General features: G+C 47.5%; 2 protein-coding genes across 3 annotated transcripts in view; both read right to left on the bottom strand.

Moving 5' to 3' along the window:
• The window catches only part of CCBE1 (collagen and calcium binding EGF domains 1), a 524308-nt gene that overhangs the window by 180616 nt on the left and 316698 nt on the right, over positions 1 to 26994 (bottom strand). The window lies entirely within an intron of this gene.
• On the bottom strand, positions 3482 to 26994 carry CPLX4 (complexin 4; the record flags this gene model as incomplete). Of its 2 annotated transcripts, XM_079942450.1 has the most annotated exons (3): positions 3482 to 4275; positions 21318 to 21405; positions 26828 to 26994. In XM_079942450.1, the coding sequence occupies 3 exons, from the start codon at positions 26992 to 26994 to the stop codon at positions 4048 to 4050; spliced, it is 483 nt and encodes a 160-aa protein (XP_079798576.1). In that variant the 3' UTR covers positions 3482 to 4047. The 2 variants fall into 2 exon arrangements, 1 of the variants encoding a protein (XP_079798576.1); XR_013831298.1 differs by lacking the exons at positions 21318 to 21405; positions 26828 to 26994 and adding an exon at positions 19303 to 19793 and having other exon boundaries at positions 4155 to 4275.

Genomic DNA, 26994 nt, shown 5'->3' with positions numbered 1-26994 from the left:
CAGGCTCAGTAGTTGCCCATAGGCTTAGTTGCTCCGCAGCATGTGGGATCTTCTCCAACCAGGGCTCGAACCTGTGTCCCCTGCATTAGCAGGCGTATTCTTAACCACTGCGCCACCAGGGAAGTCCGTGTTTGTTCATTTTTAATCTTACTCCTCTCCCTGTCTCTGATGGTTCCGTTTGTAAGCGGTGATTTGGCAGATTTCTAGCATCAGGAGCAAAAACTGAAGTGCTTATATAACTCACAAACTGGATTAGTTGGCCTCTGAATGGCTGAGCTCACTATGTCAATATTCTTTCAAAAGAAGACCTCCTGTTTCATTATGCTGTAAGAGTGCATATCTAATTGAGGACTAGACTAAGTCCTGGCAAACTGGAAAGTCCATTTAATTTGTCTTCTTGGAATTCGTTCTTCTGCACCTCTTCCCAGAGCCACTGTGGTTCCTTCCACCCAGCTAGAAATGCTACCTGACCTCCAGATTTTCTCTCCACAGGCAACCCTCTGTGTTCCTGGCTCTTTTCCCTTCTAGTACCTACAAAAACTCTGTCCCCTCACCACCCCTGGGGCCTGTTGTCTCTTTGCTCAGCTGGCGTTAGTAAAGGGACAGAAACCTAGTTCTGTGACGGCGACTGTTGCCAATCTGCTCTCTTTCATAAGATAAATCTGCATTGGATATTGACCAGCCCCGAGACCATAGCATGAATCATAGAATGTAAAGTAACCCAGCCCCTTCATTTTTACTATTGAGAAAATGAATTTCCAGAGACAATCAATGACTTGTTCAAGGTCTCACACTAGCAGAACTTGTGCTAGAATCCCGATTCCTGACTACCAGTCGGCTCAAAGGAATGGCTGCAAGCATCAAGTCCGGTGGCAAGGTGTGGAGAGTGATAGCATCAGAGTCTTCTGCAAGGTTGCCTTCACTAGTGGACAGTGGCAATCAGAGCAGGATCGCCTGGTGGGTTAACCGTGTCGATACTGTGTGATGAGAATTGAGAAAAGAACTGAGGATGTCGTCACTGGAAAAGAGGAAACTGAGTGAGAACTGAGGCATAGCTGTGGAGCGCCGTACAACAGAATCATGACCAAGGGGCCGAAGAAGCAGCCAATTTCAGCTTAAGACAAGGAAGGATTTTCTAACAATTAAAGGTGTCCACAGATGGAAGGGGTGGTGGCTGAATTCCCTTGGAGCAGCAGGTGGTGAATTCTGTACCACTGGGAGCTTTCAGATAAGCCTCAACTAGGCTGTTGTAGAAGAGGCCCCTTTACTGGGTGGGATTTTAGAATAGATTCCCTCCTGGTCCTTTATAATTGTTGGAGTCTCTGTTTTGTGTCCATCCCGTGGCATAGACACATCTACCCTTTAGAGGGAAAAAGGCCTTCTGAATGCCCTAATACAGGCCCTTCCCTGCCCCAAGCCCATACACCTGAGACACTGTATTGATGGGGTGGTGGTGTCTGGTGTGCTGTGGTGTGGTGTGATACGCCATGGAGTGAGGCTGTATGGTGTAAAGTGGTGTGGTGTGTCGTCATATGATAGGAATCAGATAACCATGGCCAGAGTCTTCTAGGAGTTATACAGCCCCACTGTGGCAGGGACCAAATGGTATTGGAGCAATTTGGGTTGTCAAGGTGAAGTGTCAATGTAGTGATTTTTCTGAGCAGCACTGGCTACATCTTTGACAAGAAAGCAAGTCTTCTACGCCATCCTGCAACTGGTCTGGGAATAACTTGGCAGTCACAGTACTTATGTCACAACAAAGTGTACAAAGCAGGGTCACGTGCGTCACCCATTCACCAACGTTTCCAATTATAGGGCAGAGTCAGGTACTGAACTGAAAATAAATCTTATCTATTATTTATAGTTTTAAAATTGTGAATGTTTTCAATGTCTGCACTCTGAGGATGCTGATGTGGGGGAGGCTCTGTGTCTGGGGGTGGGGCAGGGGGCATATGGGAAATCTCTGTACCTTCCTCTCAATGTTGCTGTGAACTTTAAACTGCTCTAAAAATTGTCTTAAAAAATTGTGAATGTTTTAAAGTTTCTGGTATAAAACAAATCACCACTCACATGCCAGTTCTGATAACAGATGAGCATGATTTAAAAAAAATGTTCATGGTATCTGGGGTTTATGGTCTGAATTTGTGTCCCCCCCAAATTCCCATGTTGAGTCCTAACGCACAAGGAGAAGGTATTAGGATGTAGGGCCGTTGGAAGGCGCTTAGGTCATGAGGGTAGAGAACATTATGAATGAGATTAGCATTCTTATAAAAGAGATTCCCCTCATCAAAAGCTCCCCTGCCCCTTCCACCATGTAAGGATAAAATGAGAATTCTACTACCCAGTAGTAGGTCTTTACCCAACCATGCTGGCGTGCCGATCTCAGCCTTCCAACCTCAAGAACTATGAGAAATAACGTTTGTCATTTATACGCCACCCAGTCTATTGGTATTTTATTACAATGGACTGAGCCTGAATGGACTAAGTGGACTTGAGGGCTAATTATCCTTAAACACTGTACCAGAATTCTCCCAGGAACTTCTGAGAGGGGCTACACTTTGCCCAAGACCATGGATTCTGGACCCCTAATAATCTGTTTTATTTGCATATTTTCAAAACATGAAACTTGTTCTTATACAACACATGCAGGAACTCTGGGTAGAGAACAGATTAGCCCCTAACTTTTTGGTCTTAGTTCCTTTTTCCTCTGATAGAGCAGTTCTTCTTGATAAAATTGGTCTTTGAGAATTATTTATTCTGTGAAGGTTCGTGGAGAAAACAGTATTTTGTTTTGGTTGGGTTGGGTTTGGTTAAACAGCTCTAAGTGCCTCAGAGGTGAAAGTTCTAACTCTTCGGGGTAATTTCCTTTGAAAGAGAGCAAACGTCAGGCAAAAGAAATCTATGTATACGGTCGTGCCTGGGTATCTGCCAGGGACTGGTTCCAGGACCTGCCGTGTATACAGAATCCAAGGAGGCTAAGTCCCTTATATAAAATGGCATGGTACAGTCGGCTTCCATATCCCTGGGTTCCGCATCCACGGGTTCCGCATCTGTGGAGACGGAGGGTTGACTGTAGCCTGGAAGACTGCGGCACAGAATGAAAATAGCATGGTTTATTGGAATCCAGTCTGAAGAGGTGGGATGGGGAGGGACAGGAAAGAAAAAGAAGGAGGAGAGGTAGAGAGAGGAGCAAGAAGAGGAGAAGAGGATGAGAGAGAAAAGGGGAGGAGAGAGATAAAGAGACACACACACAGAGATGGGTGCAACATCTCAACGCTATTTGTCCACCCTTTTGGTCCCCATGCTATCACCAAGTTCAAGAGGAGATGACACTGAATACAGAAACAGCGGTAGCCTTTCCAGTTGCCCCCCTGCCTCTAGCTTCCACCTCCCCTTCCCCCCAACTTCCCACCTCCACCCACATCCATTCTTCACATGTTTCTAGAACGATGGTCTCCAAGGCAGATGCTGGCGAAGTCTAGTCTCTGCCTCCTTCTCATCTTCTACCCCATCCCTGCTCCTTGGCTTCACACAAAACTTGACAAGAAGCATCAACGACATCAAGAAGCCTGGAGTGAGAGGTGGTGTGATCTTTGACGGCCCTTGAGCCTGCAGCCTGGGCTCCCCAGTGGTCGCCCTGACCTTCCACATCTTTCTCTGAAGGGACCTGGAGTCCTGCTAATTGTTGGACAGGGTGAGACCTTGCCCTCTAAGAAGGAAGTCATGGATGAAATGCCACTCGCTTTTGTTTCTTCCTGGCTATCCTGAAGATCTTCAAGCAGAGGTGTGTTCTGCATCACTCACAGCTGAAAGGTCATGCTTGACCACACTTATAACTAAAAGGACAGTATGATTCCTGCTGGAAGGTGCTAGCTAATCGTTCTACCGGGAACATTTAGAACAACCAAGCTATGTGTCTGTAGAGAGCTTTTCCTATGGTTTTCCTAACTGTTCACTGCGTTAAAGCCTATGTGGTTTGAGATGCTCCACGGGGGAGGGGTCACCTCCACCCTCACCTGGCCGCCTCCTCCATGCCTGCCCTGCCCCTCACATCACAGAACACTTCTGCTCCGCTGTCTGCCTGATCTCCGTGAAGGTGGCCTGGGCTTTTTCTTTGATGGAATCCAAGTCCATGTTCTGGAGATTCTGTAACTGCCCGAGAATAGAATCCTTATCTTCTTCCTCTTCTTCATCCTCATCTACCATTTTCCGGAGATCTTCGGGCAAATCCACATCATCTCCAGCCATCTGGATTTGGTTCTCGTCCATTTCACTCTGTGCGGCAAAACAAACACGGAGATGGAGAAGCCATTCTAAAACAAACACACAAATCCTGAAAGCAGCAGGGAGATAGAGGTCTGTTGCGGATGGATGGAGGGAATGGAACATTTAGCCACCTCGCAGCAGAGCCTGGGCCTGGTACCAGTTATGGAGGCCAGACATGCCGGTTGAGACCCCCGCCCCCCGCCACCTTTCACTGCAGTTGGGTCGATTGGAACCTTCTAGCACAGTGGTTCTCAAAGTGTGGTCCCTGGACCGGGCATGTTAGAAAGACAAATTCCCCGCCTCCACCCTAGGCCTACTGAATCAGAAACTCCGGGGTGGGGGTCCAGCGATCTGCATTTGAAGAATCCCTCTCCTATCGTGCTGATGCCCCAAAAGTTTAACCAACTCCGCCTCAGGGCAGCTCTGCAAGCTTTGTTTTCTATCAGCCCCAGGCTGTTGTGACTCAGGGATCCCACTCTGGAGGGTGGGGTTTGGGTTCACAGGGCCAGACAGTGCTCCCTCGACCCAGCCATCTCTCTTCAGGGGCAACGGCTGTTTAACCATCGCCCCTTCCCTCCCTTCTACTAGACACAGAATCGCCTCAAACTCAACTTTACATCCTTATCACCCTTGAAGCGAGTCTGGCGCACTGCTTGTTAAGTGAATCGTCCAGCACCGTCTAGCCTTGCGTGTCGCCGATGCCTTACAATTTCCTTTTGTGGTCCTAGTTGTGGCTGTCCCACGAGCTCTTAGTTCCTGCCGCCTGGCCTCGGAAATCCCTTTACCCTTAGGCTGCAGAGCCCTTTGTTTTGTAACAGAGAAGAATCTAGAGAAAAAGTTTCTCTGGGAAAGGCAAGGGTTTCCTTTCTCAGATGACTGCTCTTGGATATAATTTTCTGAGAGGTCTCAGATATAAATTTCTGAGGTTGTGACGTGAGGGAAACTGGGCTTTGGGGACACAGAAGTTTAAAAAGAGCACCAGAAAAGCGAATGACGGGAAAGATCTAAGTGATCTTGTGGTCTAAGTGGTGGGAAAGATCTAAGCAGACTGTAGGGCCCACCTCAAGGATGTGGTGACCAGCCTGGAATTTGTTACCAAAGGGCATGAAAACCCACACAAAGGCAAAATGATCATCTCAGTCTTAAGCAGACTGCATTGATTTGATTGGAGAAAGATTTGGGCACCCGCCAAGTCCCCACTTCTGACGCTCTGTAGCTCCAGACGTCTCCCATGGCCTTCGAGAGGCTGGAGACCACAGCCTTTCCCCAGGGCTCCTTTTATTTGGTTCTCTGGGTAAAGTGACAGCAAGCCTGGCTCCAGAAACAGGTTGAGAGGCCGACTTTTTTTTTTTTTAACTCAAAAAGATTTATTCTGAACATTAAAAGTTGACATAATTTGTTACAAAATGCAGCAAAGGACTTTTGATATTTTCCCCCCAGAAAACTTCAGTTTAGGCAAAAACAATGTGAACTTCGCTCAGGATGAGGTTGTAAAAACCCCCTCTGGGCAGGGTATGCCATCATGTTGGCAGCCCCAGGGCACCATCGACAGATGAGGATGTGAGGCACCAGGGCGGATGCCTCAGCTCGGCCGTGATGGACAGGTTCCCCCATCGCTGGCCCCTGCTCAGTTATTTTCCTTTTGCCAACACAGTGGAGCTAGCTTCACAGAGGCAGTTAGCCAGCCCAAGAGAGAAGTCTCAGTTTTGTCTGGAATGATCTGACGTGGTGTCTCTGCCGATCCTGTTCAGCAGCTCTGAGCTCTTTTTTTGTGTTGTCCACACGCGGTCATGGAGCTCAGCGGCTCACCTTCCAACGCGAAACTTCTAGATTACCTGCCCTGCCCTCCACAGAGTTCCCTCTTGGTATTTACTCCCTTGCTTTCTTTCCCCACCTCGGGAGGCCGACTTCTGATGCTGAGAAGACGAGGATGCCTTTGGGCGGCGTGGTCTTCACCAGGCCCTCCCTGGAGACCCCTGGGAATGGCGACTCTCAGTGGCGACTCCCCAGGTGAGAGAAGCTTCTCTGTGCACTTGGCCAGGCCTCTTCCCCTCAAGGCGCTTAACGGATTAATTAGTTCCTCTTCAAACTGGTGTGGGGATTAATTAGTTAATCCCCAGGGGCTCCCAGCCAATCCTCCATTTCTGTTTATTTTTTATTTACCTTCCCTCGAGGTTGCCCTTTGAGGCATCCTTTGAGGATGGTCCTCAGGGCATTTTTACAGGGACGGGAGGGAAAGCAGGGCCTCCTGGTGATTCTCAGTTCACGTAACTGCGGGACCCCTGCGCACACATACACGATTTGCAAAGGCATTGCTGGGAATTCTGGTATCCCCGCCCCTCTGGTTCGTAATAAGATCTCTGCACATGGACAGAGTAGCTGCTGGGGGCCTGGAGGGACAGGCAGCTAGAGGGGCCAAAGGGCCAGCGAGCCAGCCAGTTGGTGCCCAAAGAGACCCGAGGCACTCAGGAGGGCTCCCGGGCCGGTGCTCCCCAGCACCCTCTTCACCAGGCAGCTCAGTGTTCTGCCTCCGCCGCTTTGGACCAGTTCGGGTTTATTTTTACCTCCTTCCACTGGCCCAGGGAAGGGAGGGTAGTGGGGTTCCACTTTGCCTCCCAACTCACAGAGGGGATCTGGGTCGGCACAACTTCTAGCCAAGTGGGGTCCTGGGGCCAGCCACAGCAGCATGTCCTGGAATCTTGTTAGAAAAGCACATTCTCACCCAGACCTGCTGATTCCGAAGCTGGGGGCGTGGGCCGAGCCATCTGTGATTTAGCAAGCCCTCCTGGTGATGCTGGTGCTTGCTAAAGTTTAAGAAGCCCCGCTCCACATCCCGTGAAGACAGGGGGCTGTAACTTACTCATCAGTAAGTCTCAGAACCCAGCGGAGTGTCTGGCGTGTCGCCACGGACAATAGATGTTTATTGAATGACTCGGTGAGCCCGTTGTCAGGGACTATAGCAGCCTTAACAACACTTGAATGTGCAGGCCCTCTCTACTGTCAAGAGCTCTGTTTCATAGCTACTGACTTGTTTATGTTTACTCTCCACTGGAGGCAATGCAGCCTAGAGGTCAAGTGTTGGTTTGAGAATCAGATTACCTGAGCATGAAGGTTACTGCCACCGCTTACAGGCTGTGTGACCTTGGGCACCTAACACTACCTCTCTGAGCTTTATTTCCTTATTTATAAATTGGGGTTATGTTATTTGCCTAAGAGTTACAGAAGAGTAATTAAATGATAAGTGAATTATCTGGAAAATATTAAGCATATATATAATTATATATAATTAAAGGTAGATACTCCTGAATGTAATGACCTTCAGAGGGAGGGGGAGGGGGATTTGCACTGGATAGTCTTGACTCTGCACGTGGTGCTCAGCCCCATCAGAAGGCCTCACTCTCTTGGCCCCTTACCTCTGGCCTGGGAATGAACCCTCCCTACCTTCACTCCAGAGGCTCAGCGTTCCTAGCAAACTGGGCCTATTCATTTCCCTTTTAGCACTAGGCCCTCAATTTTGGGAGAAACCTGCCCAGAGGGTCCAGCTCCCCTTACCCCTTGTCAGGCTCACCCTAATGTTTGTGGGACACAGAGGATAAATACTGATAGAGGTCCCTGGCTTAGACCTGTACCTCTTTTTTCCCCAGTCCCTGGTTCCATCCTTCCATAGGAAGCTTGTGTGTATGGTTTCTAGTATGCAGACCGCCACCCTACTTTTCAGGCTCAGTGGTACTCAGGCCAGCAGCTCAGTGTACCCTCGAGAGGACAGACCTGGTGCAGAGGCCTGGGCAGGCCCCAGAATGCATTTAGGCAGGGAGTTCAGGGCATTGGGCAGCCAGAGTGTGGTCTACAAGAGGGGTGTGGGCAGGCCTGTGCCTTTGGCCGCAGACTTCTCACCCATTGTGAAGGTGTGGCTGGTGGAGGAACAGAGGAGCGTCTTCTAAAGCGCAGGGCCGGGGGCAGGTGGTGCTGTTTGTCCGGCCTCAGGGCGGCACTGGGTGTGGTCAATGGCTGTGGTCAGAGAGTCCTGTGACCACCATCCTTCTGGAAGGACAACGCTACTGACTGTGCATCAAAGCACCATTGCTGCAAGTGATGATTCTAGTCCTGGAATCAATTTTCTTGGGCTGGGCCCTGGGCACATCGTAACTAAGCGTAAGACAACCAGGCAGGTCTAGAGGACAAAATGAAGTCCTCTGGAATGAAACCTGAACTCCCGGACTCATTAGCACTGTGGGTCAGCTGTAGATCTAGGACAGGCCAAGGGTTAGGGTCCCTCCCCTTTGCAAAAAGCTGCAGCCAACCCCGACCCCTATCTGCAGAGGGGGCTATGACAGTGGGAAGACTGGGTTTAGAGTCGGGAGACCGGGTCTGTCCTTCACCCACTGCGTGACCTTGGGCAAGTCACCTTACAATTTGATGCCCACCAGGTGGGACCCTCAGAGGATTACTGAGCAGATTGAACGAGACATATTGTGAAACGGCCTTGTAAGCGTCTCCGCTCTGGACCAACAGTATTTTAGAGGAAAAAGCGCAGCACGGCGTCAAGATCCCTGCTGAAAGGATCCCTGGGAGAAAGAAGGCGTGCACAGTGAAAGAGAGGGTGGAAGAGTACCAGCCCTTAAGAAACAAATCGGGACAGAGCAAGCAATTCAGGCCCGTCTATGGGATTTATACCGTGGACCCTGGGCCTTGTCTCTCCCTTGCGTGACAAACCACCCTGCCGATAGGACCTTGTCTACCATCCACACAATGAAAGTCTTCTCCTGACTTTCTGCTGCTCCAGGTTGGGAATGCTAGGAATATTTTGACAGAGTTCACGCATCAGGAAAAGGCAGCAATGCCTCATCACAGCCCACGAGCACAAACGCAGTTACAGCCAATACAAATCAGCTCCAGGGAGGGAGGGGAAGTTTGGCGCGGAGAACCGTGGTGTAGGTGAATAAATGAATGAATGAATGAGTGAGTGAGTGAGGGAAAAAGTGAAGTGAACCAGCATATAAAGAGGAACTATAGGCTATACTTCATTCTTCGGGGTTCTGTTTCAGAAGTCTCTTTTCTAGAAAGCTTATCAACTTGCGCTATTGTTTAATGCAGTTAAGAGCTAATTATTTTTATGCTGGCTGACCAGAATCAGTTTTAATCTCTTGCTTTTTAACCAGATTTATAATCTTAATTGCCAGTGCTGAATGCCCCATTATTTAAATAGCCCCGTAGCCTGCATTGCTATTCCCTGTGACTGATTTCTGACCTTTCTCTGAAGGGTAAGCACGACGCTGGATTCAGACTTCCTACATCCTCATCTTGATAAACTGGCCTTCATCTTGTACCAAACTGGAGATCTGATGATAAACTATCTTACACGGTTATATGATCAAAAGGCTGAGTATTTACCACTTAAGAGTCCAGTCAGACAAGCTTGGTGTACAAGCACACACCAGTCTGTTTGATACAAGGTAGCTTTGATTTTGCTTTGTTTCCTTATTTTTGGTCCACAGGACACCAAACCGCTGGATTAATGGATTTCTTTCCCGTGGACGAGTGGATCTAATATTTGATGTTTTACCTATTTCTGAGGATCTCCAATGTCAGCAGTTACCTGTTTTCACAAACCACCCCTCACTGTCCTGGTGATGAGTGAGGCAGCCACGCTGGCCCCTAGGCAAGGTGACAGCATCCCCTGGCTCCCATCCTGCTGGAGCTTACAAGACATTGGGAGGGTGGGGTGTAGATCGAAGGATACAGCCAGTCAAAAAACGCCTCTATAGCGAGGAAAAGGGGGCATGGCCTGCTTTGCCGAAAGTAAGGAGGAATTCGGGCTGGACCAGGAGGGAGGTGGGTGTGAGGCCCTTGGGGGCTAGGCTTCAGCAGAAATCCTCATCCTTGCTCTCATCAGATGCTGCTGAAGAACTGAGTTTATGTTTTCTCCCTGGGGACAGTGGTTCTCGACCCTCTCTGTACTTCTGAATCCTTTGTAAAGTGTCGAAAACCACGATGGTCAGGCCCCACCCCCATATTTGGCTCTAGGGATCTGTGGCAGAGACCCAGGCAATAGAGTTTTTAAAAAGCTTCCCCGGGTGATTCTAGTGCATGAGTTGGTGTTGAGACCTTGTCCCGGGCTTGCTAGCTGCAACTTCTGCTATACCACACCGTCCTTCCCTCTTTAGCTACTTAAAGAGCCCTCAGCACACCCAGAATGGGACAGAGGCTGTGGATTTGACTCCTCGAATACAGTTTTCAGTTTTTTTAAAAAATTAATTTTGTTGTGCTAGGTCTTAGCTGCCGCAGGCGGGCTCCTTAGTTGCGGCATGAGAACTCTTAGTCGCGGCATGCATGTAGGATCTAGTTCCCTGGCCAGGGATCAAACCCCGGGCCCCCTGCACTGGGAGCGCGGAATCTTAACCACTGCACCATCAGGGAAGTCTCCCAGCCGTCAGTTTTTAATGTTTGATTGAGAGGGTGCACACACAGGGCCCCTCGTGGGATGAAATGTCCCCACTGTGTACATCTTAAACTTCTTTCCTTTACGCAGACGTTCCAGAGGGACTCAAGAAGCTCTTAGAGGCCGCTTGTCCAAGCCTCTCCTTTACAGATAAGGAAACCGAGGTCCTGGGAGGTGAAGATACTTGCATAAATGTCATTCTGCTTGTTAGGGGACAAGAAACCAGCCCTGCTGCCAGGTCTCGCAGGAAAATGTGGCCAGTGGGTCGGATTGGCTTGGAGTTGAATCTTGCCATTTACCAGCTGTGTGACCTTGGGAAGTCCCATTCCCTCTCTGAGCCACTCTTCTTATCTATGAAGGGGAGATGATATCTACCTACCTTCCAGGGTGGCTGTGAGGATTAAGTGAGAAAGTGCGGCTAAGCGACACATCCAGATCCGATGACTTTCTTCCCTTCCCAGGTTCCCCCCAGGACCTTCAATCCACGGCTCTTTCAAGGGCGTGAGTAAAAGGAGCAACTGAACTAGGGCAGCAAAGGGAGGAGCGGGAAGGGACAGCCCCTAATGGGCCTCTGATGGCCTCCCTATGCTGCCACCAGAAACAGCTGCTCAGAAGCAGGAGGTTTCAGTGTCTGGGACCCGGCCAGGCAGCCCTGAGAGCTCCTGACCTGAAGAAGGCGGGCAAAGAAAGCTTCACAGAATCCAATCTGGTTGTTAGAGGCAACTTTCAAATTCAGTTCTAATGGAGCTTTCAATGCATTACGTTTAAAGAAACTCTACTGATAGATTTTCTTCTATCTTCATCTTTGTTCAAAGTGAACGATGCCCTTAATACAGCAGACAAACACCAGGTGTAACTAAATCGTATAGCTCAGCAGGGAGCATGACATTATTTTTCAATGACTAACCTAGACTGACAATTCTGTTAATAGGATTAGGGTTCATTGTGGAACTGTTTTCTCTTATTAATTTGGCTTGACTTACATATACATTTTGAATTGGCTAGAAAGAGGGGCACCTTTGTTTTCAGAGAAAAATCTTGTGGCTTTATTTAAAATGTATTACTGCCTCTATTTGCAAAAAAAAATGACATCTTAATTATTATATAAAGTAATTCTGTATTTTATACAAAATCATAATGTCGAATCCAGTCTTGTTCTTTTCATGAAAATTGATTTGAATGTAACTCTTATGGCTGATAGATTCCTTCTGCTGTTTTTGATACTTTGTTCTTTGGGTGTGTTTCTGTTTTCCTTTTTTCCCTATGACATCGATCATTCAGCAAACCTTTTGTGTGTGTGTGTGTGTGTGTGTGTGTGTGTGTCTATGTGTTTGTGTGTAGTATGTGCATATGTATGTGTGCGTGGTGTGTGTGTGTGTGTGTGCGTGCATGTGTGTGTGTGTATGTGCAGCTTCTGCATGTCAGACACCACGCAAGGCCCTGATGACAGAGACAAAACCTCAGCTCCTTTGTTAAGAAGCACACAGTCCAGCAGGTGAGAGTATTCAGGCTGGAAAGGTGGCATAAGAGACTTGCACTCAGGTATTAGGCGAGCATGGAGGAGGGGGAGGGGAGGGACGTCATGGAAGTTTCTGGAAGAAATGGCACTAGACCAACGTCTTACAGGAAGGAAAGCGGTCACAGGGAGCAGGGTGTAGGGGACGCGAAGCAGGAGAGTGGTATAGTCCAGGCGAGGGGGAGCAAGAAGTGAGGCTGGAAAGTTAGGAGCCACATCATGGTGTACAGGCCAAGGGGGTTGGACTTTATTCTGAAAAGTCATGGTAAACCCTCGTTGTTGTTGTTTTTTTTTATAAAAACAGGGGAGGAGGGGACTTCCCTGGTGGCACAGTGGTTAAGAATCCACCTGCCAATGCAGGGGATACGGGTTCGAGCCCTGGTCTGGGAAGATCCCACATGCCGCGGAGCAACTAAGCCCGTGCGCCACAACTACTGAGCCTGCGCTCTAGAGCCCGCGAGCCACAACTACTGAGCCCGTGTGCCACAACTACTGAAGCCTGCGCGCCTAGAGCCTGTGCTCTGCAACAAGAGAAGCCACCGCAATGAGAAGCCCGCGCACCGCAATGAAGAGTAGCCCCACTCGCTGCAACTAGAGAAAGCCCGCGCGCAGCAACGAAGGCCCAACGCAGCCAAAAATAAATAAAATAAAAAATAAATTAATTAAAAAATATATATATATATAAAAAACGGGAGGAACAGAATCAGTTTGCATTTTGGAAACCTCACTCTGCAATTCTGAGGGAAGCAAGAGAAAGTCAACAATCTCCTTGACGTATTGTAGTAAAATTGCTGAGAAGTGACAAGCCCTGCACTTGGGGATGAGCTGAGAATGACTTATGAGGTGAAATGACGGTGACCTGGTGCTTTGCTGTATGTGGGGCTGGAGGAGGAGGGACAAGGCAAGGGTGACTCCAGGGGGAGTGCTGGGGGGGAGCCCTCGGTGGAGGTGGAGCCTGCAGGAGGCGCAGGGCTGGGGGAGGATCGGTGTCTGTCCTGGATCCGAGCTAAGAGGTGCCCGAGCAGAGGTGGACGCAGCGGTGACATTTAGGGAGAAGGTCTAGGAAGGCCAGATAGATTGGAGTCATCAACACACACCTAAGTGGCAGCTGAAAGCAATAGAAGACGCAGCCGTTCAGGGAGAATGTGATGGCTTGAGTGGGACAAAGGGCAATGGAGGAAACACCCTGGGATATTCGGAAATTTGGGGGCAGTCAGGGGAAGGGTAACCCTTGAAAGAGACAGAGAAGGAACAGTTTCAGGAGAAGGAGAATGAGAAGGGTCGTATCCAGAAGCTGAGGAGAGAGAGGGCTCCAAGGAGGAAGCAATGAGCTAAAGGAGGCAAAGAAATTTCTGCCCCAGGAAGAGCTGCTCCAGGAGGAGGTCCCCAAAGGAAAGAGAGGAACCATCTACCGCGTTGAGACCGACCGCCGAGCGTCGGCAGGAGGCAGCCTTCGCCAGAGCAGTGGGAACAAGTAATTTAGGAAGATGCCCAGAAAGCCATGTTCAAAGTGCTGTTTGCTTTGGTTGGGAGAGACTTGACCTCTTTTATAAAGGAGAGGCCCATAGGGAGGAAACGCTGAAGACACAGGACAGACGATCATTAGTGGAATGAGACCCAAATCTAACATGAGCATCATGGGTTACTTTAGGCAGTTGAAGTCCCCTGATTACCTGGAATTTGAAAACCAGAGGAAACCAACATAAGGGTGGACGTGAACGTCCTCACGACGGATATACTTTCCCACAAACACGTCTGATTACTGTGATTTGATGCTTGCATTTATTTGACTCCTTATGTGATGAGTGAAAAGTGGCCATCCAAAGACAAGGGTACGACCAACGGGGTTGACCTTGACGGTGAACAATAAACCCGGAGAGGAGGCCTGTGCTGTTTGCCGGACACCAGGGCTACACTCCTCCTTTCAGAGGCCACATTTCCTTTGCCCCGTCGGCAATCGACTGAAACTCTTTTTCACAGGAAACACCAGCCAAATAATTTCTTTAGAAAATACAGTTCTAATTCCAAAATGTGACACAGTTATCCTCATTAGACCTGACGGCTCCTGGGAAGACATCTTCCTCAAATCCGCTCTCCATTGGGCCTGGGTGAGGGGACGGGCCCAGAATCCGCTCCTGCCGGTTATGTAACCGCTGCGAGTGACCGTGAGGAACTGTGAATGAGGCCCCCAGGGGTCCCCCCTCGTTAGCTGGAGGACCTGGTGAATGTGTCCAACCGCCTGTGGGCTGTTAATAGTATTAGTTCGGCTGTTTACCCAACATGGATTTTATAAGAGGGCACCAGGGCTGAGGATTCTGCAAACCACGAGGGGAGGGAAGGTTGTTATCAGGAGCCCAATAAGGTCCTGGTGAGCCTTGCTTTCCGCCCAGCACCATTTTCTTTGTTAGACGGTTGTGTTCAGTTCTCAAGTCTGCCATCCTGGGTGGAGACACACGGTTTGGAGGGGGTGGGGGAAGAATGGAGCATGAAGAAGTACTGGGAAAAGACCAAAGAGGCTCAGGGGAACTTTGAGTCCTTGGGCAAGTCCCTTGATTTGCGTGAGTTTCATGATGATGCATTGAGTGTACACCCATGATATGTGCTTTTCTGTATATCAAAAATGTTTAATAAAAAGAGAAATGCAGGGCTTCCCTGGTGGTGCAGTGGTTGAGAGTCCGCCTGCCGATGCAGGGGACACGGGTTCGTGCCCCGGTCCGGGAAGATCCCACATGCCGCGGAGCGGCTGGGCCCGTGAGCCATGGCCGCTGAGCCTGCGCGTCCGGAGCCTGTGCTCCGCAACGGGAGAAGCCACGGCAGTGAGAGGCCCGAGTACCGCAAAAAAAAAAAAAAAAAAAAAAAAAAAAGAAAGAAATGCAGCTCAGACCCTGGGACCAAGCAGCCAAAGCGCCGCGGCAGTGTAGGAATCCACACCTGCCCTGGGAAGAGTTGAGAGAGGCCAGAAGAAGGGGCGGAGTGTGTGCTTCTCCCATGTGCCCGCCTATCCTGAGGTCATGGTCGTTGCTAATGACGATACCATGTCTGTCCTACTCATGTCTTTTGATGACCTTTTTAAAAAAAATAAAATAAAATTAATTAATTTTTTTTGGCTGCGTTGGGTCTTCGTTGCTGTGCGTGGGCTTTCTCTTGTTGCGGCGAGCGGGGGCTACTCTTTGTTGCGGTGCGCGGGCTTCTCATTGCGGTGGCTTCTCTTGTTGCGGAGTACGGGCTCTAGGCGCTCGGGCTTCAGTAGTTGTGGCTCACGGGCTCAGTAGTTGTGGCTCGTGGGCTCTAGAGCGCAGGCTCAGTAGTTGTGACACATGGGCTTAGTTGCTCTGCGGCACGTGGGATCCTCCTGGGCCAGGGCTCGAGCCTGTGTCCCCTGCACTGGCAGGCGGATTCTTAACCACTGCGCCACCAGCGAAGTCCCTTTTTTTTTCTTTAAACAGTCACCATGTTATACATTACATCCCCAGGACTTATTTACCTTCTAACCGGAAGCTTGTATTTTTGTCCCTCTTCACCCAGTTTTTTCCACACCCCACCCCCCCACCCTCTTGCTTCTGGCAACCACGAACCTGTTCTCTGTATCTATGAGCTTGGATTTTTTAGGTTCTCCGTATAAGTGAGATCTCCTTGGATCTTTCTCTGTCCGACTTATTTCACTTAGCATCATGTCACCAAGGTCCATGTGTGTTGTCACAAACGGCAGGATTTCCTTCTGTTTCATGGCTGGATAACAATTCATTGTCTATATGTACCATGATGACCACCTTTTAATCGTGGTAATCAGATGAGTAATCCGATAAGTGCAGTAATCACGATGGCAAGCCCCATGAAGGGGACACAAGGAATGACCTGGGAATCTGTTTCCCCACCTCCTCGCTGGCCCAGGCCACCCTCAGCCCTGTCCAGGCTGCCATAAGGGTCTAGTACTGACCAGCCAGCCCCTCATCCCTTTCCCTCCAATTCACTGTACACATTGCCATGGCCTTGGCCTTTCCCAATCACAGTGATGCCCATGGGCACTGCCTGGCCTTCCTGGGCCTCTTTGCTCCTTATTGGAACAACTAGGAGATGAAAACCTACCACTTATATTCCCATCATGCTTTTCAGAAGGCTTTCTAAAGGTTCCACTATGAAGGGTTCCTCTGAATAATTAAAGAAAGACCTAAGAGTTACAGCCAGTTCCATACCAGCCAGCAGCATGGGCCCCTCTAGAGAAGCTGGCTTGATACAAATATTAGAACCAAAGCATGACATTCTGGGCCTGGGAAATGACTATCCCCCATGGTCGTCATTTCCCCAAAGTCATCTCCTCTCAAGGCTGAATATTCCAATTCCTTCAATGCTTCCTCAATTACAGTCAGTCGTTTTAAAATCTCTCACCATCCTGGCTGCTGCGGAGACAGCTACAACGCTTGGTTTTCTAGCTGTTTCCCAGCGTGCCAGGGGAGGATCCCGCTGCTCACACACTGCCCTCCCAGGCTGTACCCGCCACTGTCCCTCAAGTGTGCTGCCGCCTCCGGCTTCGTGACAGGTGCTCACAGCAGAGCCCACCAGGCCTTTCCAGGCTCGCTAGTGCAGCGACCGCTTTAGAACAAAATGCACAGTCTGGTCCTTAATATCAAAAGAATGGGCTTAACAAAAAAAGTCATGTCCAGAAATTTATTTCTGTTCCTCAGCACCACCACGGCCCTTGCTACAGCACACAGTCCCCGGGGAAGAACTGAGAACATCTGAGGGGTGGTTCTTCTGGGGCAGCCCGGGTGCATTTCCCTGTGGCTGTGTCTGGGGACACCAGGGAGCTGGAAGGACCCAGATTCCTGTCCCTGTGCGGGCAGTGGCTCCTACCACGAGTACCACACCAAAGCCAGAATCTGGCTTGGACAGGAGCGACCTGTCTGCACAGACAGGAAGCAGCCACCCTTGGGCTGATCTTGGCCTGGGAAAAGTGTCTGTCCCTCCTTGCCCCTTTCCAGCCATGGGTGCTGTTGAAGGCCCCCTGTACCCTGTGCCTCAGAGGGGTGGGAGGAGAGCATGTAACTTGTGACAGCCACTCAAGGCAAAGGAAGTGGGGCAGGTCTGCATTCCAAGCCCAAGGCCTGCATTGAGGTTGGGGAGTCGGCCACATCTGGTGAGAACTGGACAAGGCAGAATATGATCCAGGTGACGTTTTATGGCATTCTTCCTATTAATTACCATTGTTATGAATAGTACACATTGGATTAGATAGAATATCCATGTGCTTACAAAAAAGCAGGCAGTTGTTGTTGGGGTTTTTCACACCATAAGCAAAGTCTCGCAACATTATGTATAGCATCCATTTTTACGAAATCCAGCCATGTTATAAAGCGCCCTAGGGAGGCCTCCACCAGAAAGTAAACTCTGCGGTGAAGGATGACACGTGGAATGCTTTCAAGTCACACTATCACTGTTTACTTGAATTGTGTTGGAACTGCGTCAGCAACTCCCAGGTCTCCGGTCAAGCCATCAGCTGACACAGGGGCAGGAAAAGTGATGCACCTGGTCCTCCGGGGGACGGATTCTGCAACACTTTGCTGAAATAGTGAGCAGTGCCGGTTTCCCCCAAAGTCTCAGGATAATTTTAAACCACATGGAACTCCAAACCACTCTAAAACTTTTGGGGCACCTCAAATATTAAGAGTAGAAATAGCAGAGACCTTGGGGCCAGAAGGAGCTATATCCAAATCCCTTTGTGTGTTAAGATGCTCCTTTGTGTGGTTGAGAGGCCCAAGTTCCAATGCTGGTTCTGTCACTCCACAGCTGTGGGGTTTTGCGAAGTCCCTTAGCCACAGCACCCCTACCCCCTCCCCCATTGCCTGCAGTTTCCTCAGGTCTAAAGTGAGGCTGCGGCATTAGATTCCTAGATGAACTCAAAGGTCTCCTTCAGGGTCTATGAAAACATCAGGTGGGCTCTCATGCATTGTGCATTTGAAACAGCTGTAGAAAAATGGGTACATGGGCAGCAGTAACCCATGCAACGAAAGACACTGGGCTCCATCGTTAACAATGTATAGATTTCTTTGGGGTCCCCCTCCTCTAGCTGGCTTTAGGGAGCAGTAGCCTATGCAGATAGAGTCACTATCGCTCCAGGGAGTGTATGAATCTGTACGTTATGTGGCTATAATTCTCCCCTCTTCCCATAGTTTCTGTTGGAAAGGCTCTTGTTTCAAAGGACAGCTTGGCTCAGAGATTTGGGAATTATTTTTTCTCTGAAGAGCATCAAACTCATTTTACAAAGCCCAAAGGTGTCCACCCCTGAGAACTGAGGTGAGCAGGACCGTGGACTCACCAACAAAGCTCTGATGCTTGTGGTTCAGGGACCTCCAATTCTTGCCTTGTTTACAAACATCAGTGTGCCCACCCCAGGCCTCCAAGACCCCTGGTTGTTATTATCAAGAAATAAAACTTTTGTGCATAGAGATAATAACAGCAATTAGAGTGATCACCCATGGAGCTCTTTCCACTCATCAGGCACTCGCCTTGTCAGGCACACCTTATTTCTCAGACAAAGACCTCAGGAGGTAGGTATCACTGCCCCCATTTTATAGATGAGGAAATGGAGGCTCAGATATGTTGAAAAACCATCTGAGATGGCAGATGTCAGAGCCAGAATTGAAAGCCAGTTCTCCTTATATCTTCACCAAACAACAGAACAGTCGTCAAAAATATATCCTCAACAACAACAGATATATATGTATTCTTAAAAAGCCCCACCTTTGGGACCTCCCTGGTGGTGCAATGGTTAAGAATCCGCCTTTCAATGCAGGGGACACGGGTTCCAGCCCTGGTCTGGAAAGATCCCACATGCCGCGGAGCAACTAAGCCCATGCGCCACAACTACTGAGCCTGCGCTCTAGAGCCCACGAGCCACAACTCCTGAAGCCCGCGCGCCTACAGGCTGGGCTCCGCAACAAGAGAAGCCACCGCAATGAGAAGCCCATGCACCTCAAGGAAGCAGAGCTCCTGCTCACCGCAACTAGAGAAAGCCCACGTGCAGCAACGAAGACCCAACGCAGCCAAAAGTAAATAAAATTTAAAAAACACAAAAAAGCCCCACCTTTCTGGAAGAGACACAGCCAGTTGATGGTGTGTGGGGGTGTGTCCGCAAGCACGCAAGTGCACTTTATTTCTGCTTCCTTCCAAACGAGATGTGTGGTGCTTTCATCAGATGCACCGGAGGCGGGAGGCGGGAGGCGGGAGGCGGGAGGCGGGAGGCGGGAGGCGGGAGGCGGGAGGGCGGGGCTTCAGTTGAGTGGCGTGAATCTGCTGCCACATTGCTAAACACAGCCCAACCATCCCAGGGAGCTTCAGAAAATTCAGGCAACAGGAGCGGAGGGACCGTGTTAGAAGTGCTCCACACTCCCAAAATGCAGTCCCGGTGGGAAAAAGTACTAACCTGGAATAAGGTGGGCAAAAAGCAAGGCACTCTTTTCGAAATTCATTGGTTGCAAATGAACATGAGTTTAAATTTTATGGTGAGTTTCCCCCCCTCAGTGAGCACGTCCGTCTTAGGATCAATGTCTCCCGGGCGCGGGGCTCTATACCTCTTCAGTGGCTTCAGCAGTGACCTTGCTTGGGCAATGGGCTCGCTCCCTTTGTTTACAGCTTGTAGCTTCTGAAGTCAGTTTTCCCAGGGATCTGCAGGGGACCCACTGAAGCAACTGGTTTAGCTGCACTTTCTAAACCGCCCAGCCCGCTGGCTCTCATCCCTGCGAGAAGACCATGTGCTTTGGAAGGATCTCTTTGGCTTCTCCAGGTGGAAGATGTTCTCTCAGGGAGGGGGAGTTGGACAGCCAACCCAGAAGGTGGAGGTGGAGTCATTTAGAGGAGCTGGGCGATCCCCAGGTAGGGGAAATGAGAAGCGAGTCGGGAGCAGGGAACTAGGCCCTTGGTCACCCCGGGATACAAGCCCTGGAGCAGTGCATCCGAGCCCTGTGCCAGACCATGTCAACATATCCTGTTCCCACCTCCCAGGCAGCAAAGTCAAAACAGTTGTGCAGGAGAGGGCACTGCAAGCAGTTTTGTTTGTTTAAATTTAATTAATTAATTTATTTATGGCTGCGTTGGGTCTTCGTTGCTACGCACGGGCTTTCTCTAGTTGCGGTGCGCGGGCTTCTCATTGCGGTGGCTTCTCTTGTTGCAGAGCACAGGCTCTAGGCACATGGGCTTCCAGTAGCTGTGGCACGTGGGCTCAGTAGTTGTGGCTCACGGGCTCTAGAGCGCAGGCTCAGTAGTTGTGGCGCACGGGCTTAGTTGCTCCGCGGAATGTGGGATCTTCCCGGACCAGGGCTTGAACCCGTGTCCCCTGAATTGGCAGGCGGATTCTTAACCACTGCGCCACCAGGGAAGTCCTTGCAAGCAGTTTTTAGTTTACGAGTCAGACCCATGACTTTTGGAAACCAGCTACTTGACCAAAGCCCACAGGAGTTTGTCCTCTCAGCCAGGATGGATAAGATGGTGCTCGGTGATGACCATCACCACCACATCATCTCCAAAAGGAAGGAAGCGATTGTTCCTCTGACGTGGAGGAAGAATGTCATAGAAGTTAAGACCCTGGGCTCTGTTTTGCCTGGCAGCATGGCCCTTGGCCGGAGGGTAGTTACTCTCTTTCTTCCTCTGTTTCCTCTAAGAAACCTACCTTACAAGACTGTCCTGAGGATTAAATGAATTGATATGTGCCAAGCACTTAGAACAGTGCCTGGCACTTAGGAAGGCGCTCAAGAAATGTCAGCTGTGATGATTATCCCCATTGTGCATTTATATATAGATGTTCTATAGTCTTTAGATAAATTTACATAAACAGGTATTACTCCATTTTGTTGAGAGGAAATGCAAGTTCAGAGGTTAAAAGACTGGAATCTAGTTTTTATGAACAAGTTCAATGCTATTTTCACTATATCAGATACCTCAATTACGATTAAGGCATATAAATATATTTATGTATTATATATATGTACATCTCTGTGTGTGTATATATATACCCATGAGTGTGACCCTTTGCTGATAATCAAACACTTTCCATTTCTTCTTACTTAAAAAATGACTGGATGTCTACCGTGTTGAGTGTCTCACCTTTGGGAGTCTGTACTTTTCTCTGAGGTGGACTCTGAGGCACGCCCTCTCTGCCTTTTTTTGTGTAAATGCAGCATCTCTTTCCATCCTAAAAGTAAAAGAATAGAATAAAGGATCAAAGGACGAAGAGAGCCAAGGCCATTCCAGCCCCTGTTCAGGGGAGCCAGACACTGGGACACACCTTCTTAGTTCCCACTGCCGGCAGACAAATGGGAAATAGGGGAGTTTTTCCTACATCCCCAAATTTCTGCCTCTCTGTCTGTCATTCCACTATCATAACTCAGTACAGACCCTAAATCCCAAAGACAGCTCAGTTCTGGGAATCTCTTTCTGATGCACCCCGGGAGAGGGGCAGGGTGATTACTCCTGATGTAGACCTGACCTCACTATGTTTCTCTAAGTACAATCTGAGACCACAGGTGTCAGAATCACCCGGAGCGCTCATTAAGAATGCAGCTTCTGGACATATACACACTAACAAACGTAAGGTAGATAGCTAGTGGGAAGCAGCCGCATGGCACAGGGATATTGGCTCGGTGCTTTCTGACAGCCTGGAGGGGTGGGATAGGGAGGGTGGGAGGGAGGGAGACGCAAGAAGGAAGACATATGGGAACATATGTATATGTATAACTGATTCACTTTGTTATAAAGCAGAAACTAACACACCATTGTAAAGCAATTATACCCCAATAAAGATGTTAAAAAAAAAAAAAAGAGTAGGCAAAAATCAGACCTGGGTTATTCTAGATCAGGGGTCAGCAAATGTTTTCTGTAAAGGGCCGAAGAGTAAATATTGTAGATTTTTTGTGGGCCCTGTGTCTCTGTTTTAAATATTCAATTGTGCCCTTGTAGCACAAAAGCAGCCATAAGATGACATGTAAAGGAATGCGCATGACAGTGTTCCAATAAAACTTTATTTACAAAACTGAAAAAAAAAAAAAGAATGCAGCTTCCCAGTCCGACTGCATTGTGGAGAGAAGCTACATTTTAAAAATCATTTTGTTTCTTATTGTATTTATTAGGGGTTAACATATTTAGTTCTTCTGAAATGCTAGGTGTAGGAGCTGATGACAAAGGATGTTGAGTGTTATTCTTGGGACATAAGTTTTACTTATTTTTTAAATTAAAAAAATTGAAATATAGTTGCTGTACAATATTGTGTTACAGGTGTACAATATCGTGATTCACAATTTTTATTTTTTTGGCCGTACCATGTGGCATGTGGAATCTTAGTTCCCTGACAAGGGATTGAACCCGTGCCCCCTGCAGTGGAAGCACAGAGTCCCAACCACTGGACTGCCAGGGAATTTCCCCCTCCCCCTTTTTTCACACAATTTTTAAAGGTTATACTCCATTTATAATTATTATAACATATTGGCCATGTTCCCTGTGTTGTGTTACAATATGTCCTTGTAGCTTATTTTATACATAATAGTTTGTACCTGGGACCTAAGTTTTAAATTCTACAGAACACTTATTTTTATGGAAAAAAATGTTTGGAGCAAACCCCTAGCATCTCCTTCTACTTCCTTTCCTGATGCCCTTTATTAAACGCTTATGTGAACTTTCCATGTATCTATTTAAGGTCTGGGTCCGTCTCCACCCATGCTGCCTTGATTCTGCAACATTCCCAAAGTGGAAGACATTTTTGAGTTTTTAATTTTTTTTGGCCACATCATGCGGCATGCGGGACCTTAGTTGCCTGACCAGGGATCGAACCCACGCCCCCTGCAGTGGAAGTGTGGAGTCTTAATCACTGGACCACCAGGGAAGTCCGCAGTTTTGAGTTTTAAAGGATGTTCTCCTTCAGATCTCTGTAGAGCTGTGTTTCCACAAGACAGTTACACTCAGTGACTGAGAGTCTGAGATTCAGTTATTATTCTGTTCATTTAATTTCACCAATAAATTGTGATAGAATTCAGAACTCTGAGATACAATAATGTGGAACTTTTAAAAAGCACTTGAAATCCTTGACAGCTGAAGCAGGGACATTTAAACATACGGCAGGGAATCCAATTGTGAAATGTTCTCTCTGTAATCTTACCAAAGAGAGCTGTGTTCTGGAAACGATGCCTTCGTCCAGGGGAGAAAACACATCTGCTCCTCTCTTCCCATTGTTGCCATTTATAAACCACCAAGTCTGGCAGACTTTTCCTTCCCAGCATCTCTCATAACCATGCCTTTCATTTTAACTATAGCAGCTTCACGAATGTTCCATTACTCCATACCGTATCTTGTGCAGTGATTCTTTAAATAGCAGTCTGTTGACTAAAGTATTCTATCAAAAGAGCTGGAAGCAGTGGTGTGCTGGCAAACGTGTCACAACCAGCTCTTTGGGGAAAGAAGCTGTTTGTAGAACTTGCCAATTTCCATGGTGTAAATACTCCCACCCAGGCGGATTTCAAACTATCAACTTGATGTCGCTGAATGAGGAATTGCGGAGAGATGAACACAGTCAGCTTTCATGAGTCAGTGCACGCTGCTGTAGGTCAGCTCCAGCATGTCACTGGCTGGAAGACTAATTTTGCTCAAGCACTGTTTAAATCAGCTACTCTTGAATTCAGCAATCTCCCTGGGCCTCTACTGCCCGGCATGGAAACGGTGAATATGGCCTGTCCACTTTTCTCTATCATAAATACTATGCCGGGCCACTTGATTGGAGAGGCCCTGGCCGTTTAAATGATCTCCCTGCTTCCATCGTAGCCCCACAATTGAGAAGCAACACTTTTAACAAACTCCCTCGGCGATTCTTACACAAGCTGAACAGGGTCACCTTCACAACACTGTCAATCAACCAGACTCCAGTAAAAATTTAAAAACATAAAATAAAATAAACAAGGTCACCTTCTAAGCCCCAACTTAGGATCAGTGTTCCCTTCCCTGTTTGGAGGGAGGCATCCTCAAACAAGGTAGGGTATGGATTTCCATAATGCCCTGCGGGTGGCCTAACTGGACTTGTGATGGTGCTGGTTTGAAGTGGGCTCCCTTGCTCAAGATGATCCAGAGAGAAGTGGACACCTTCGGGGACGTCTGTGAAGCTCACATTCACCACCTCTTCTCCCAGCTGCCCAAAGAAGTGCATTACTGGAGGCTATATTTATGTACCTGGCCCCGCCCTCTGGCTGTACAGGATTGGACCAAGCTGGATGAATGGACTTTCTTCTCTGGGAATTCGGGTTTGGGACTGAGAAACAGACCAGTAGTGTGGCTCGAGCTGTAATGGGTGAATTCGGGGGATGTCGGCTGCCATTTTTCACTGGTCACGTGGTTTGGGCAGAGGACCAAGTAGAGGGCTGACTGCCCCAAAAGAACAAAGCAGCCGTACTGAGGTGGAAGCCACGGCAAGAGATTGAAAACGAGGGCTCGTGGCTTCCCAGCAATGCTCTGGTCCTGGTTCAGGCACATATGAGGCCTGGGGGGATTTCTGTTATGGGTTTGCTGAAGCATCTTTGCATGAAGCATGATTTGCCTTAAAATAAATTCCCTGTTTTCATTTTCAGGTGGCTAAACTGGTTTCTATTTCTTGACTCCAAGTTTTGGAATCATCTTTTTTTTCACTGTAATAGTTGCTCTCATTTATACATTTTATTTTTTTATTGAAGTATAATTGATTTACAAGGTTGTGTTAGTTTCAGGTGTACAGCAAAGTTATTCAGTTTTATATATATACATATACATATTCTTTTTCAGATTCTTTCCCCTTATAGGTTATTACAAAATATTGAGTATAGTTCCCCGATGCCTACTTCTTTATGTTGTATTCTATTCTAGGTGATGAAGCTCTTGAAAACTCAAGCAATGGACAGGAAGTCATGCCTCTTGCCATGGGAAAGCAGGCCAGCCTCATCGTCCTGCTACTATTGCTTAAATTGGTTGATCACATAAATGTATAACACACACACACCCCTGAGTAGCTGGTAAACAACCCAATCCACTGACTGACCATACCATTTGACTGTCTCAGTCTTTCATCTGTCCAGATATAAAATTAAGTAAAACAAGGTCATTAGTTAATCAAACAGATGCCATATCTGTGACCAGATTTATTGCTGGGACATACTGAGTGATATTTTAATATCAGGTATATAGTCTATATTTCTGACCATTTTCTTTTTATTGGGCCCCTTGAGCTGAGAACATTTGGTGCTATTCTGCTTCTGTTTCATTACACATGTGTTCTTTTTTTTTTTAAAACATGCCAAGGAATGATGCCTTTTTTTGCCTAAGTATTATTTTAGCACAAACATTACTTTTGCAGTTGCATTTTTTTAAAAAAACTGATCTTAAATTTACCGCAGAGCCAAGCATAATACATTCTAGGTAGTTGTATAAGTCACAATTTCTTTCAGGAAAAAATACAATAGACAAGGTTTCCATTAAATGCAGGCTTTTAAGCTTTCTTAGTTTCCTCCAGGTCATTAACCCTTTCACCTCTAATCATCTAGGACCCAGGCAACTATTATGTAATTGATCATTAGCAAAACAGCCACGGTGGCAAAAAGAAATACTTTTGTAACATACAATGTACATTGAACTTCAAGACTGATGCTTCAATACTCAGTTGATTTGATTATTAAGACTCAAATTAATTCTACCTTAAACTTTAAAAAATTACATCTATATTACACTTATTTAAAGATCAGTCTTCAGCAGTGAAAATTGGTGATATTCACATTCCATAATACCCAACTGAAATGTTAGTTTTATTTTTATTACATTTTATATAGCCAGAAGAATGTCCTTATTTTTTGGAGGTATATAGCCAAAGTATCTAGGGGTAAAGTATCGTGATGTCTGTAATTTACTTTAAAAATGGTTCTCTCTATCTGTCTACGTTTCCATGTATCTATCTATGATCTAACCAGATGATCATCTATAAGCAAATATGGCAAAATGTCAACTGTCAGCTTTATGCCGTAGGTATATATGAGCATTCATTACACTGTTGTACTCTTCTCCATCTTTAAATTTCTCATAATAGGCAGTCCACACATTTATTCAGTCTTTGAGAAGCCAAGTTTTATGACATAATTGTCATGTCGTATTTTCTAGGCTTTTTTTCCTGCACATGTAAGATCAAGAACACTGTACTCTATGTTCTTTAAGGCCCTCTTCCAAGTGCAAAGTCTGAATTTTCACAATTTGAAAGCTTTCTACTTGCTAGGAGGGTGAATTTCCTGACGACTGTAAAGTTATCTAGGCACAGTTTTTCATTTGAACAATTGAGGTCAATTAAAATGCGTCTGCATCAGAAAGTGTTCAGTGGCTTTCAGGACAACGTGCAGATTTATTTCGTATTTTTCATTTCCCTTCATACAAGTAGGACATAGTAACTGCTGATGCTAGGAAATGGTTCACTTTAGCAGAACAGACTTTCCTCAGGTTAGAAGCAAACAGCACGAGGAAAGGCATCTAAAGAGCAAACAGGTAGAAACTGGGGAGCTGAAGACAGTCTGGCCAGAATGAATTTCTTTGTGCTTTTAAAAGGAAAGGAAGTTGCATGTACTCACTTCTCCTCGATCACTTGCTTTTGGTATTCCTCATATTCCTCTCTAGTCATCCCCTGAGCTGCGGCAGGATCAGATGTACCTCCTTCTTCTTTTTTTTCTTCAGACCTGCCACCAAGTCCTAAATTCTTTACCTGACTACTTATCATAGTTTTCATAAAGAAAGCCAT

Source organism: Stenella coeruleoalba (genome assembly GCF_951394435.1).
Source record: "Stenella coeruleoalba genome assembly, chromosome: 14".
Taxonomy (NCBI): Eukaryota; Metazoa; Chordata; class Mammalia; order Artiodactyla; family Delphinidae; genus Stenella; species Stenella coeruleoalba.
This window is presented reverse-complemented; position numbering and strand designations above follow the sequence as displayed.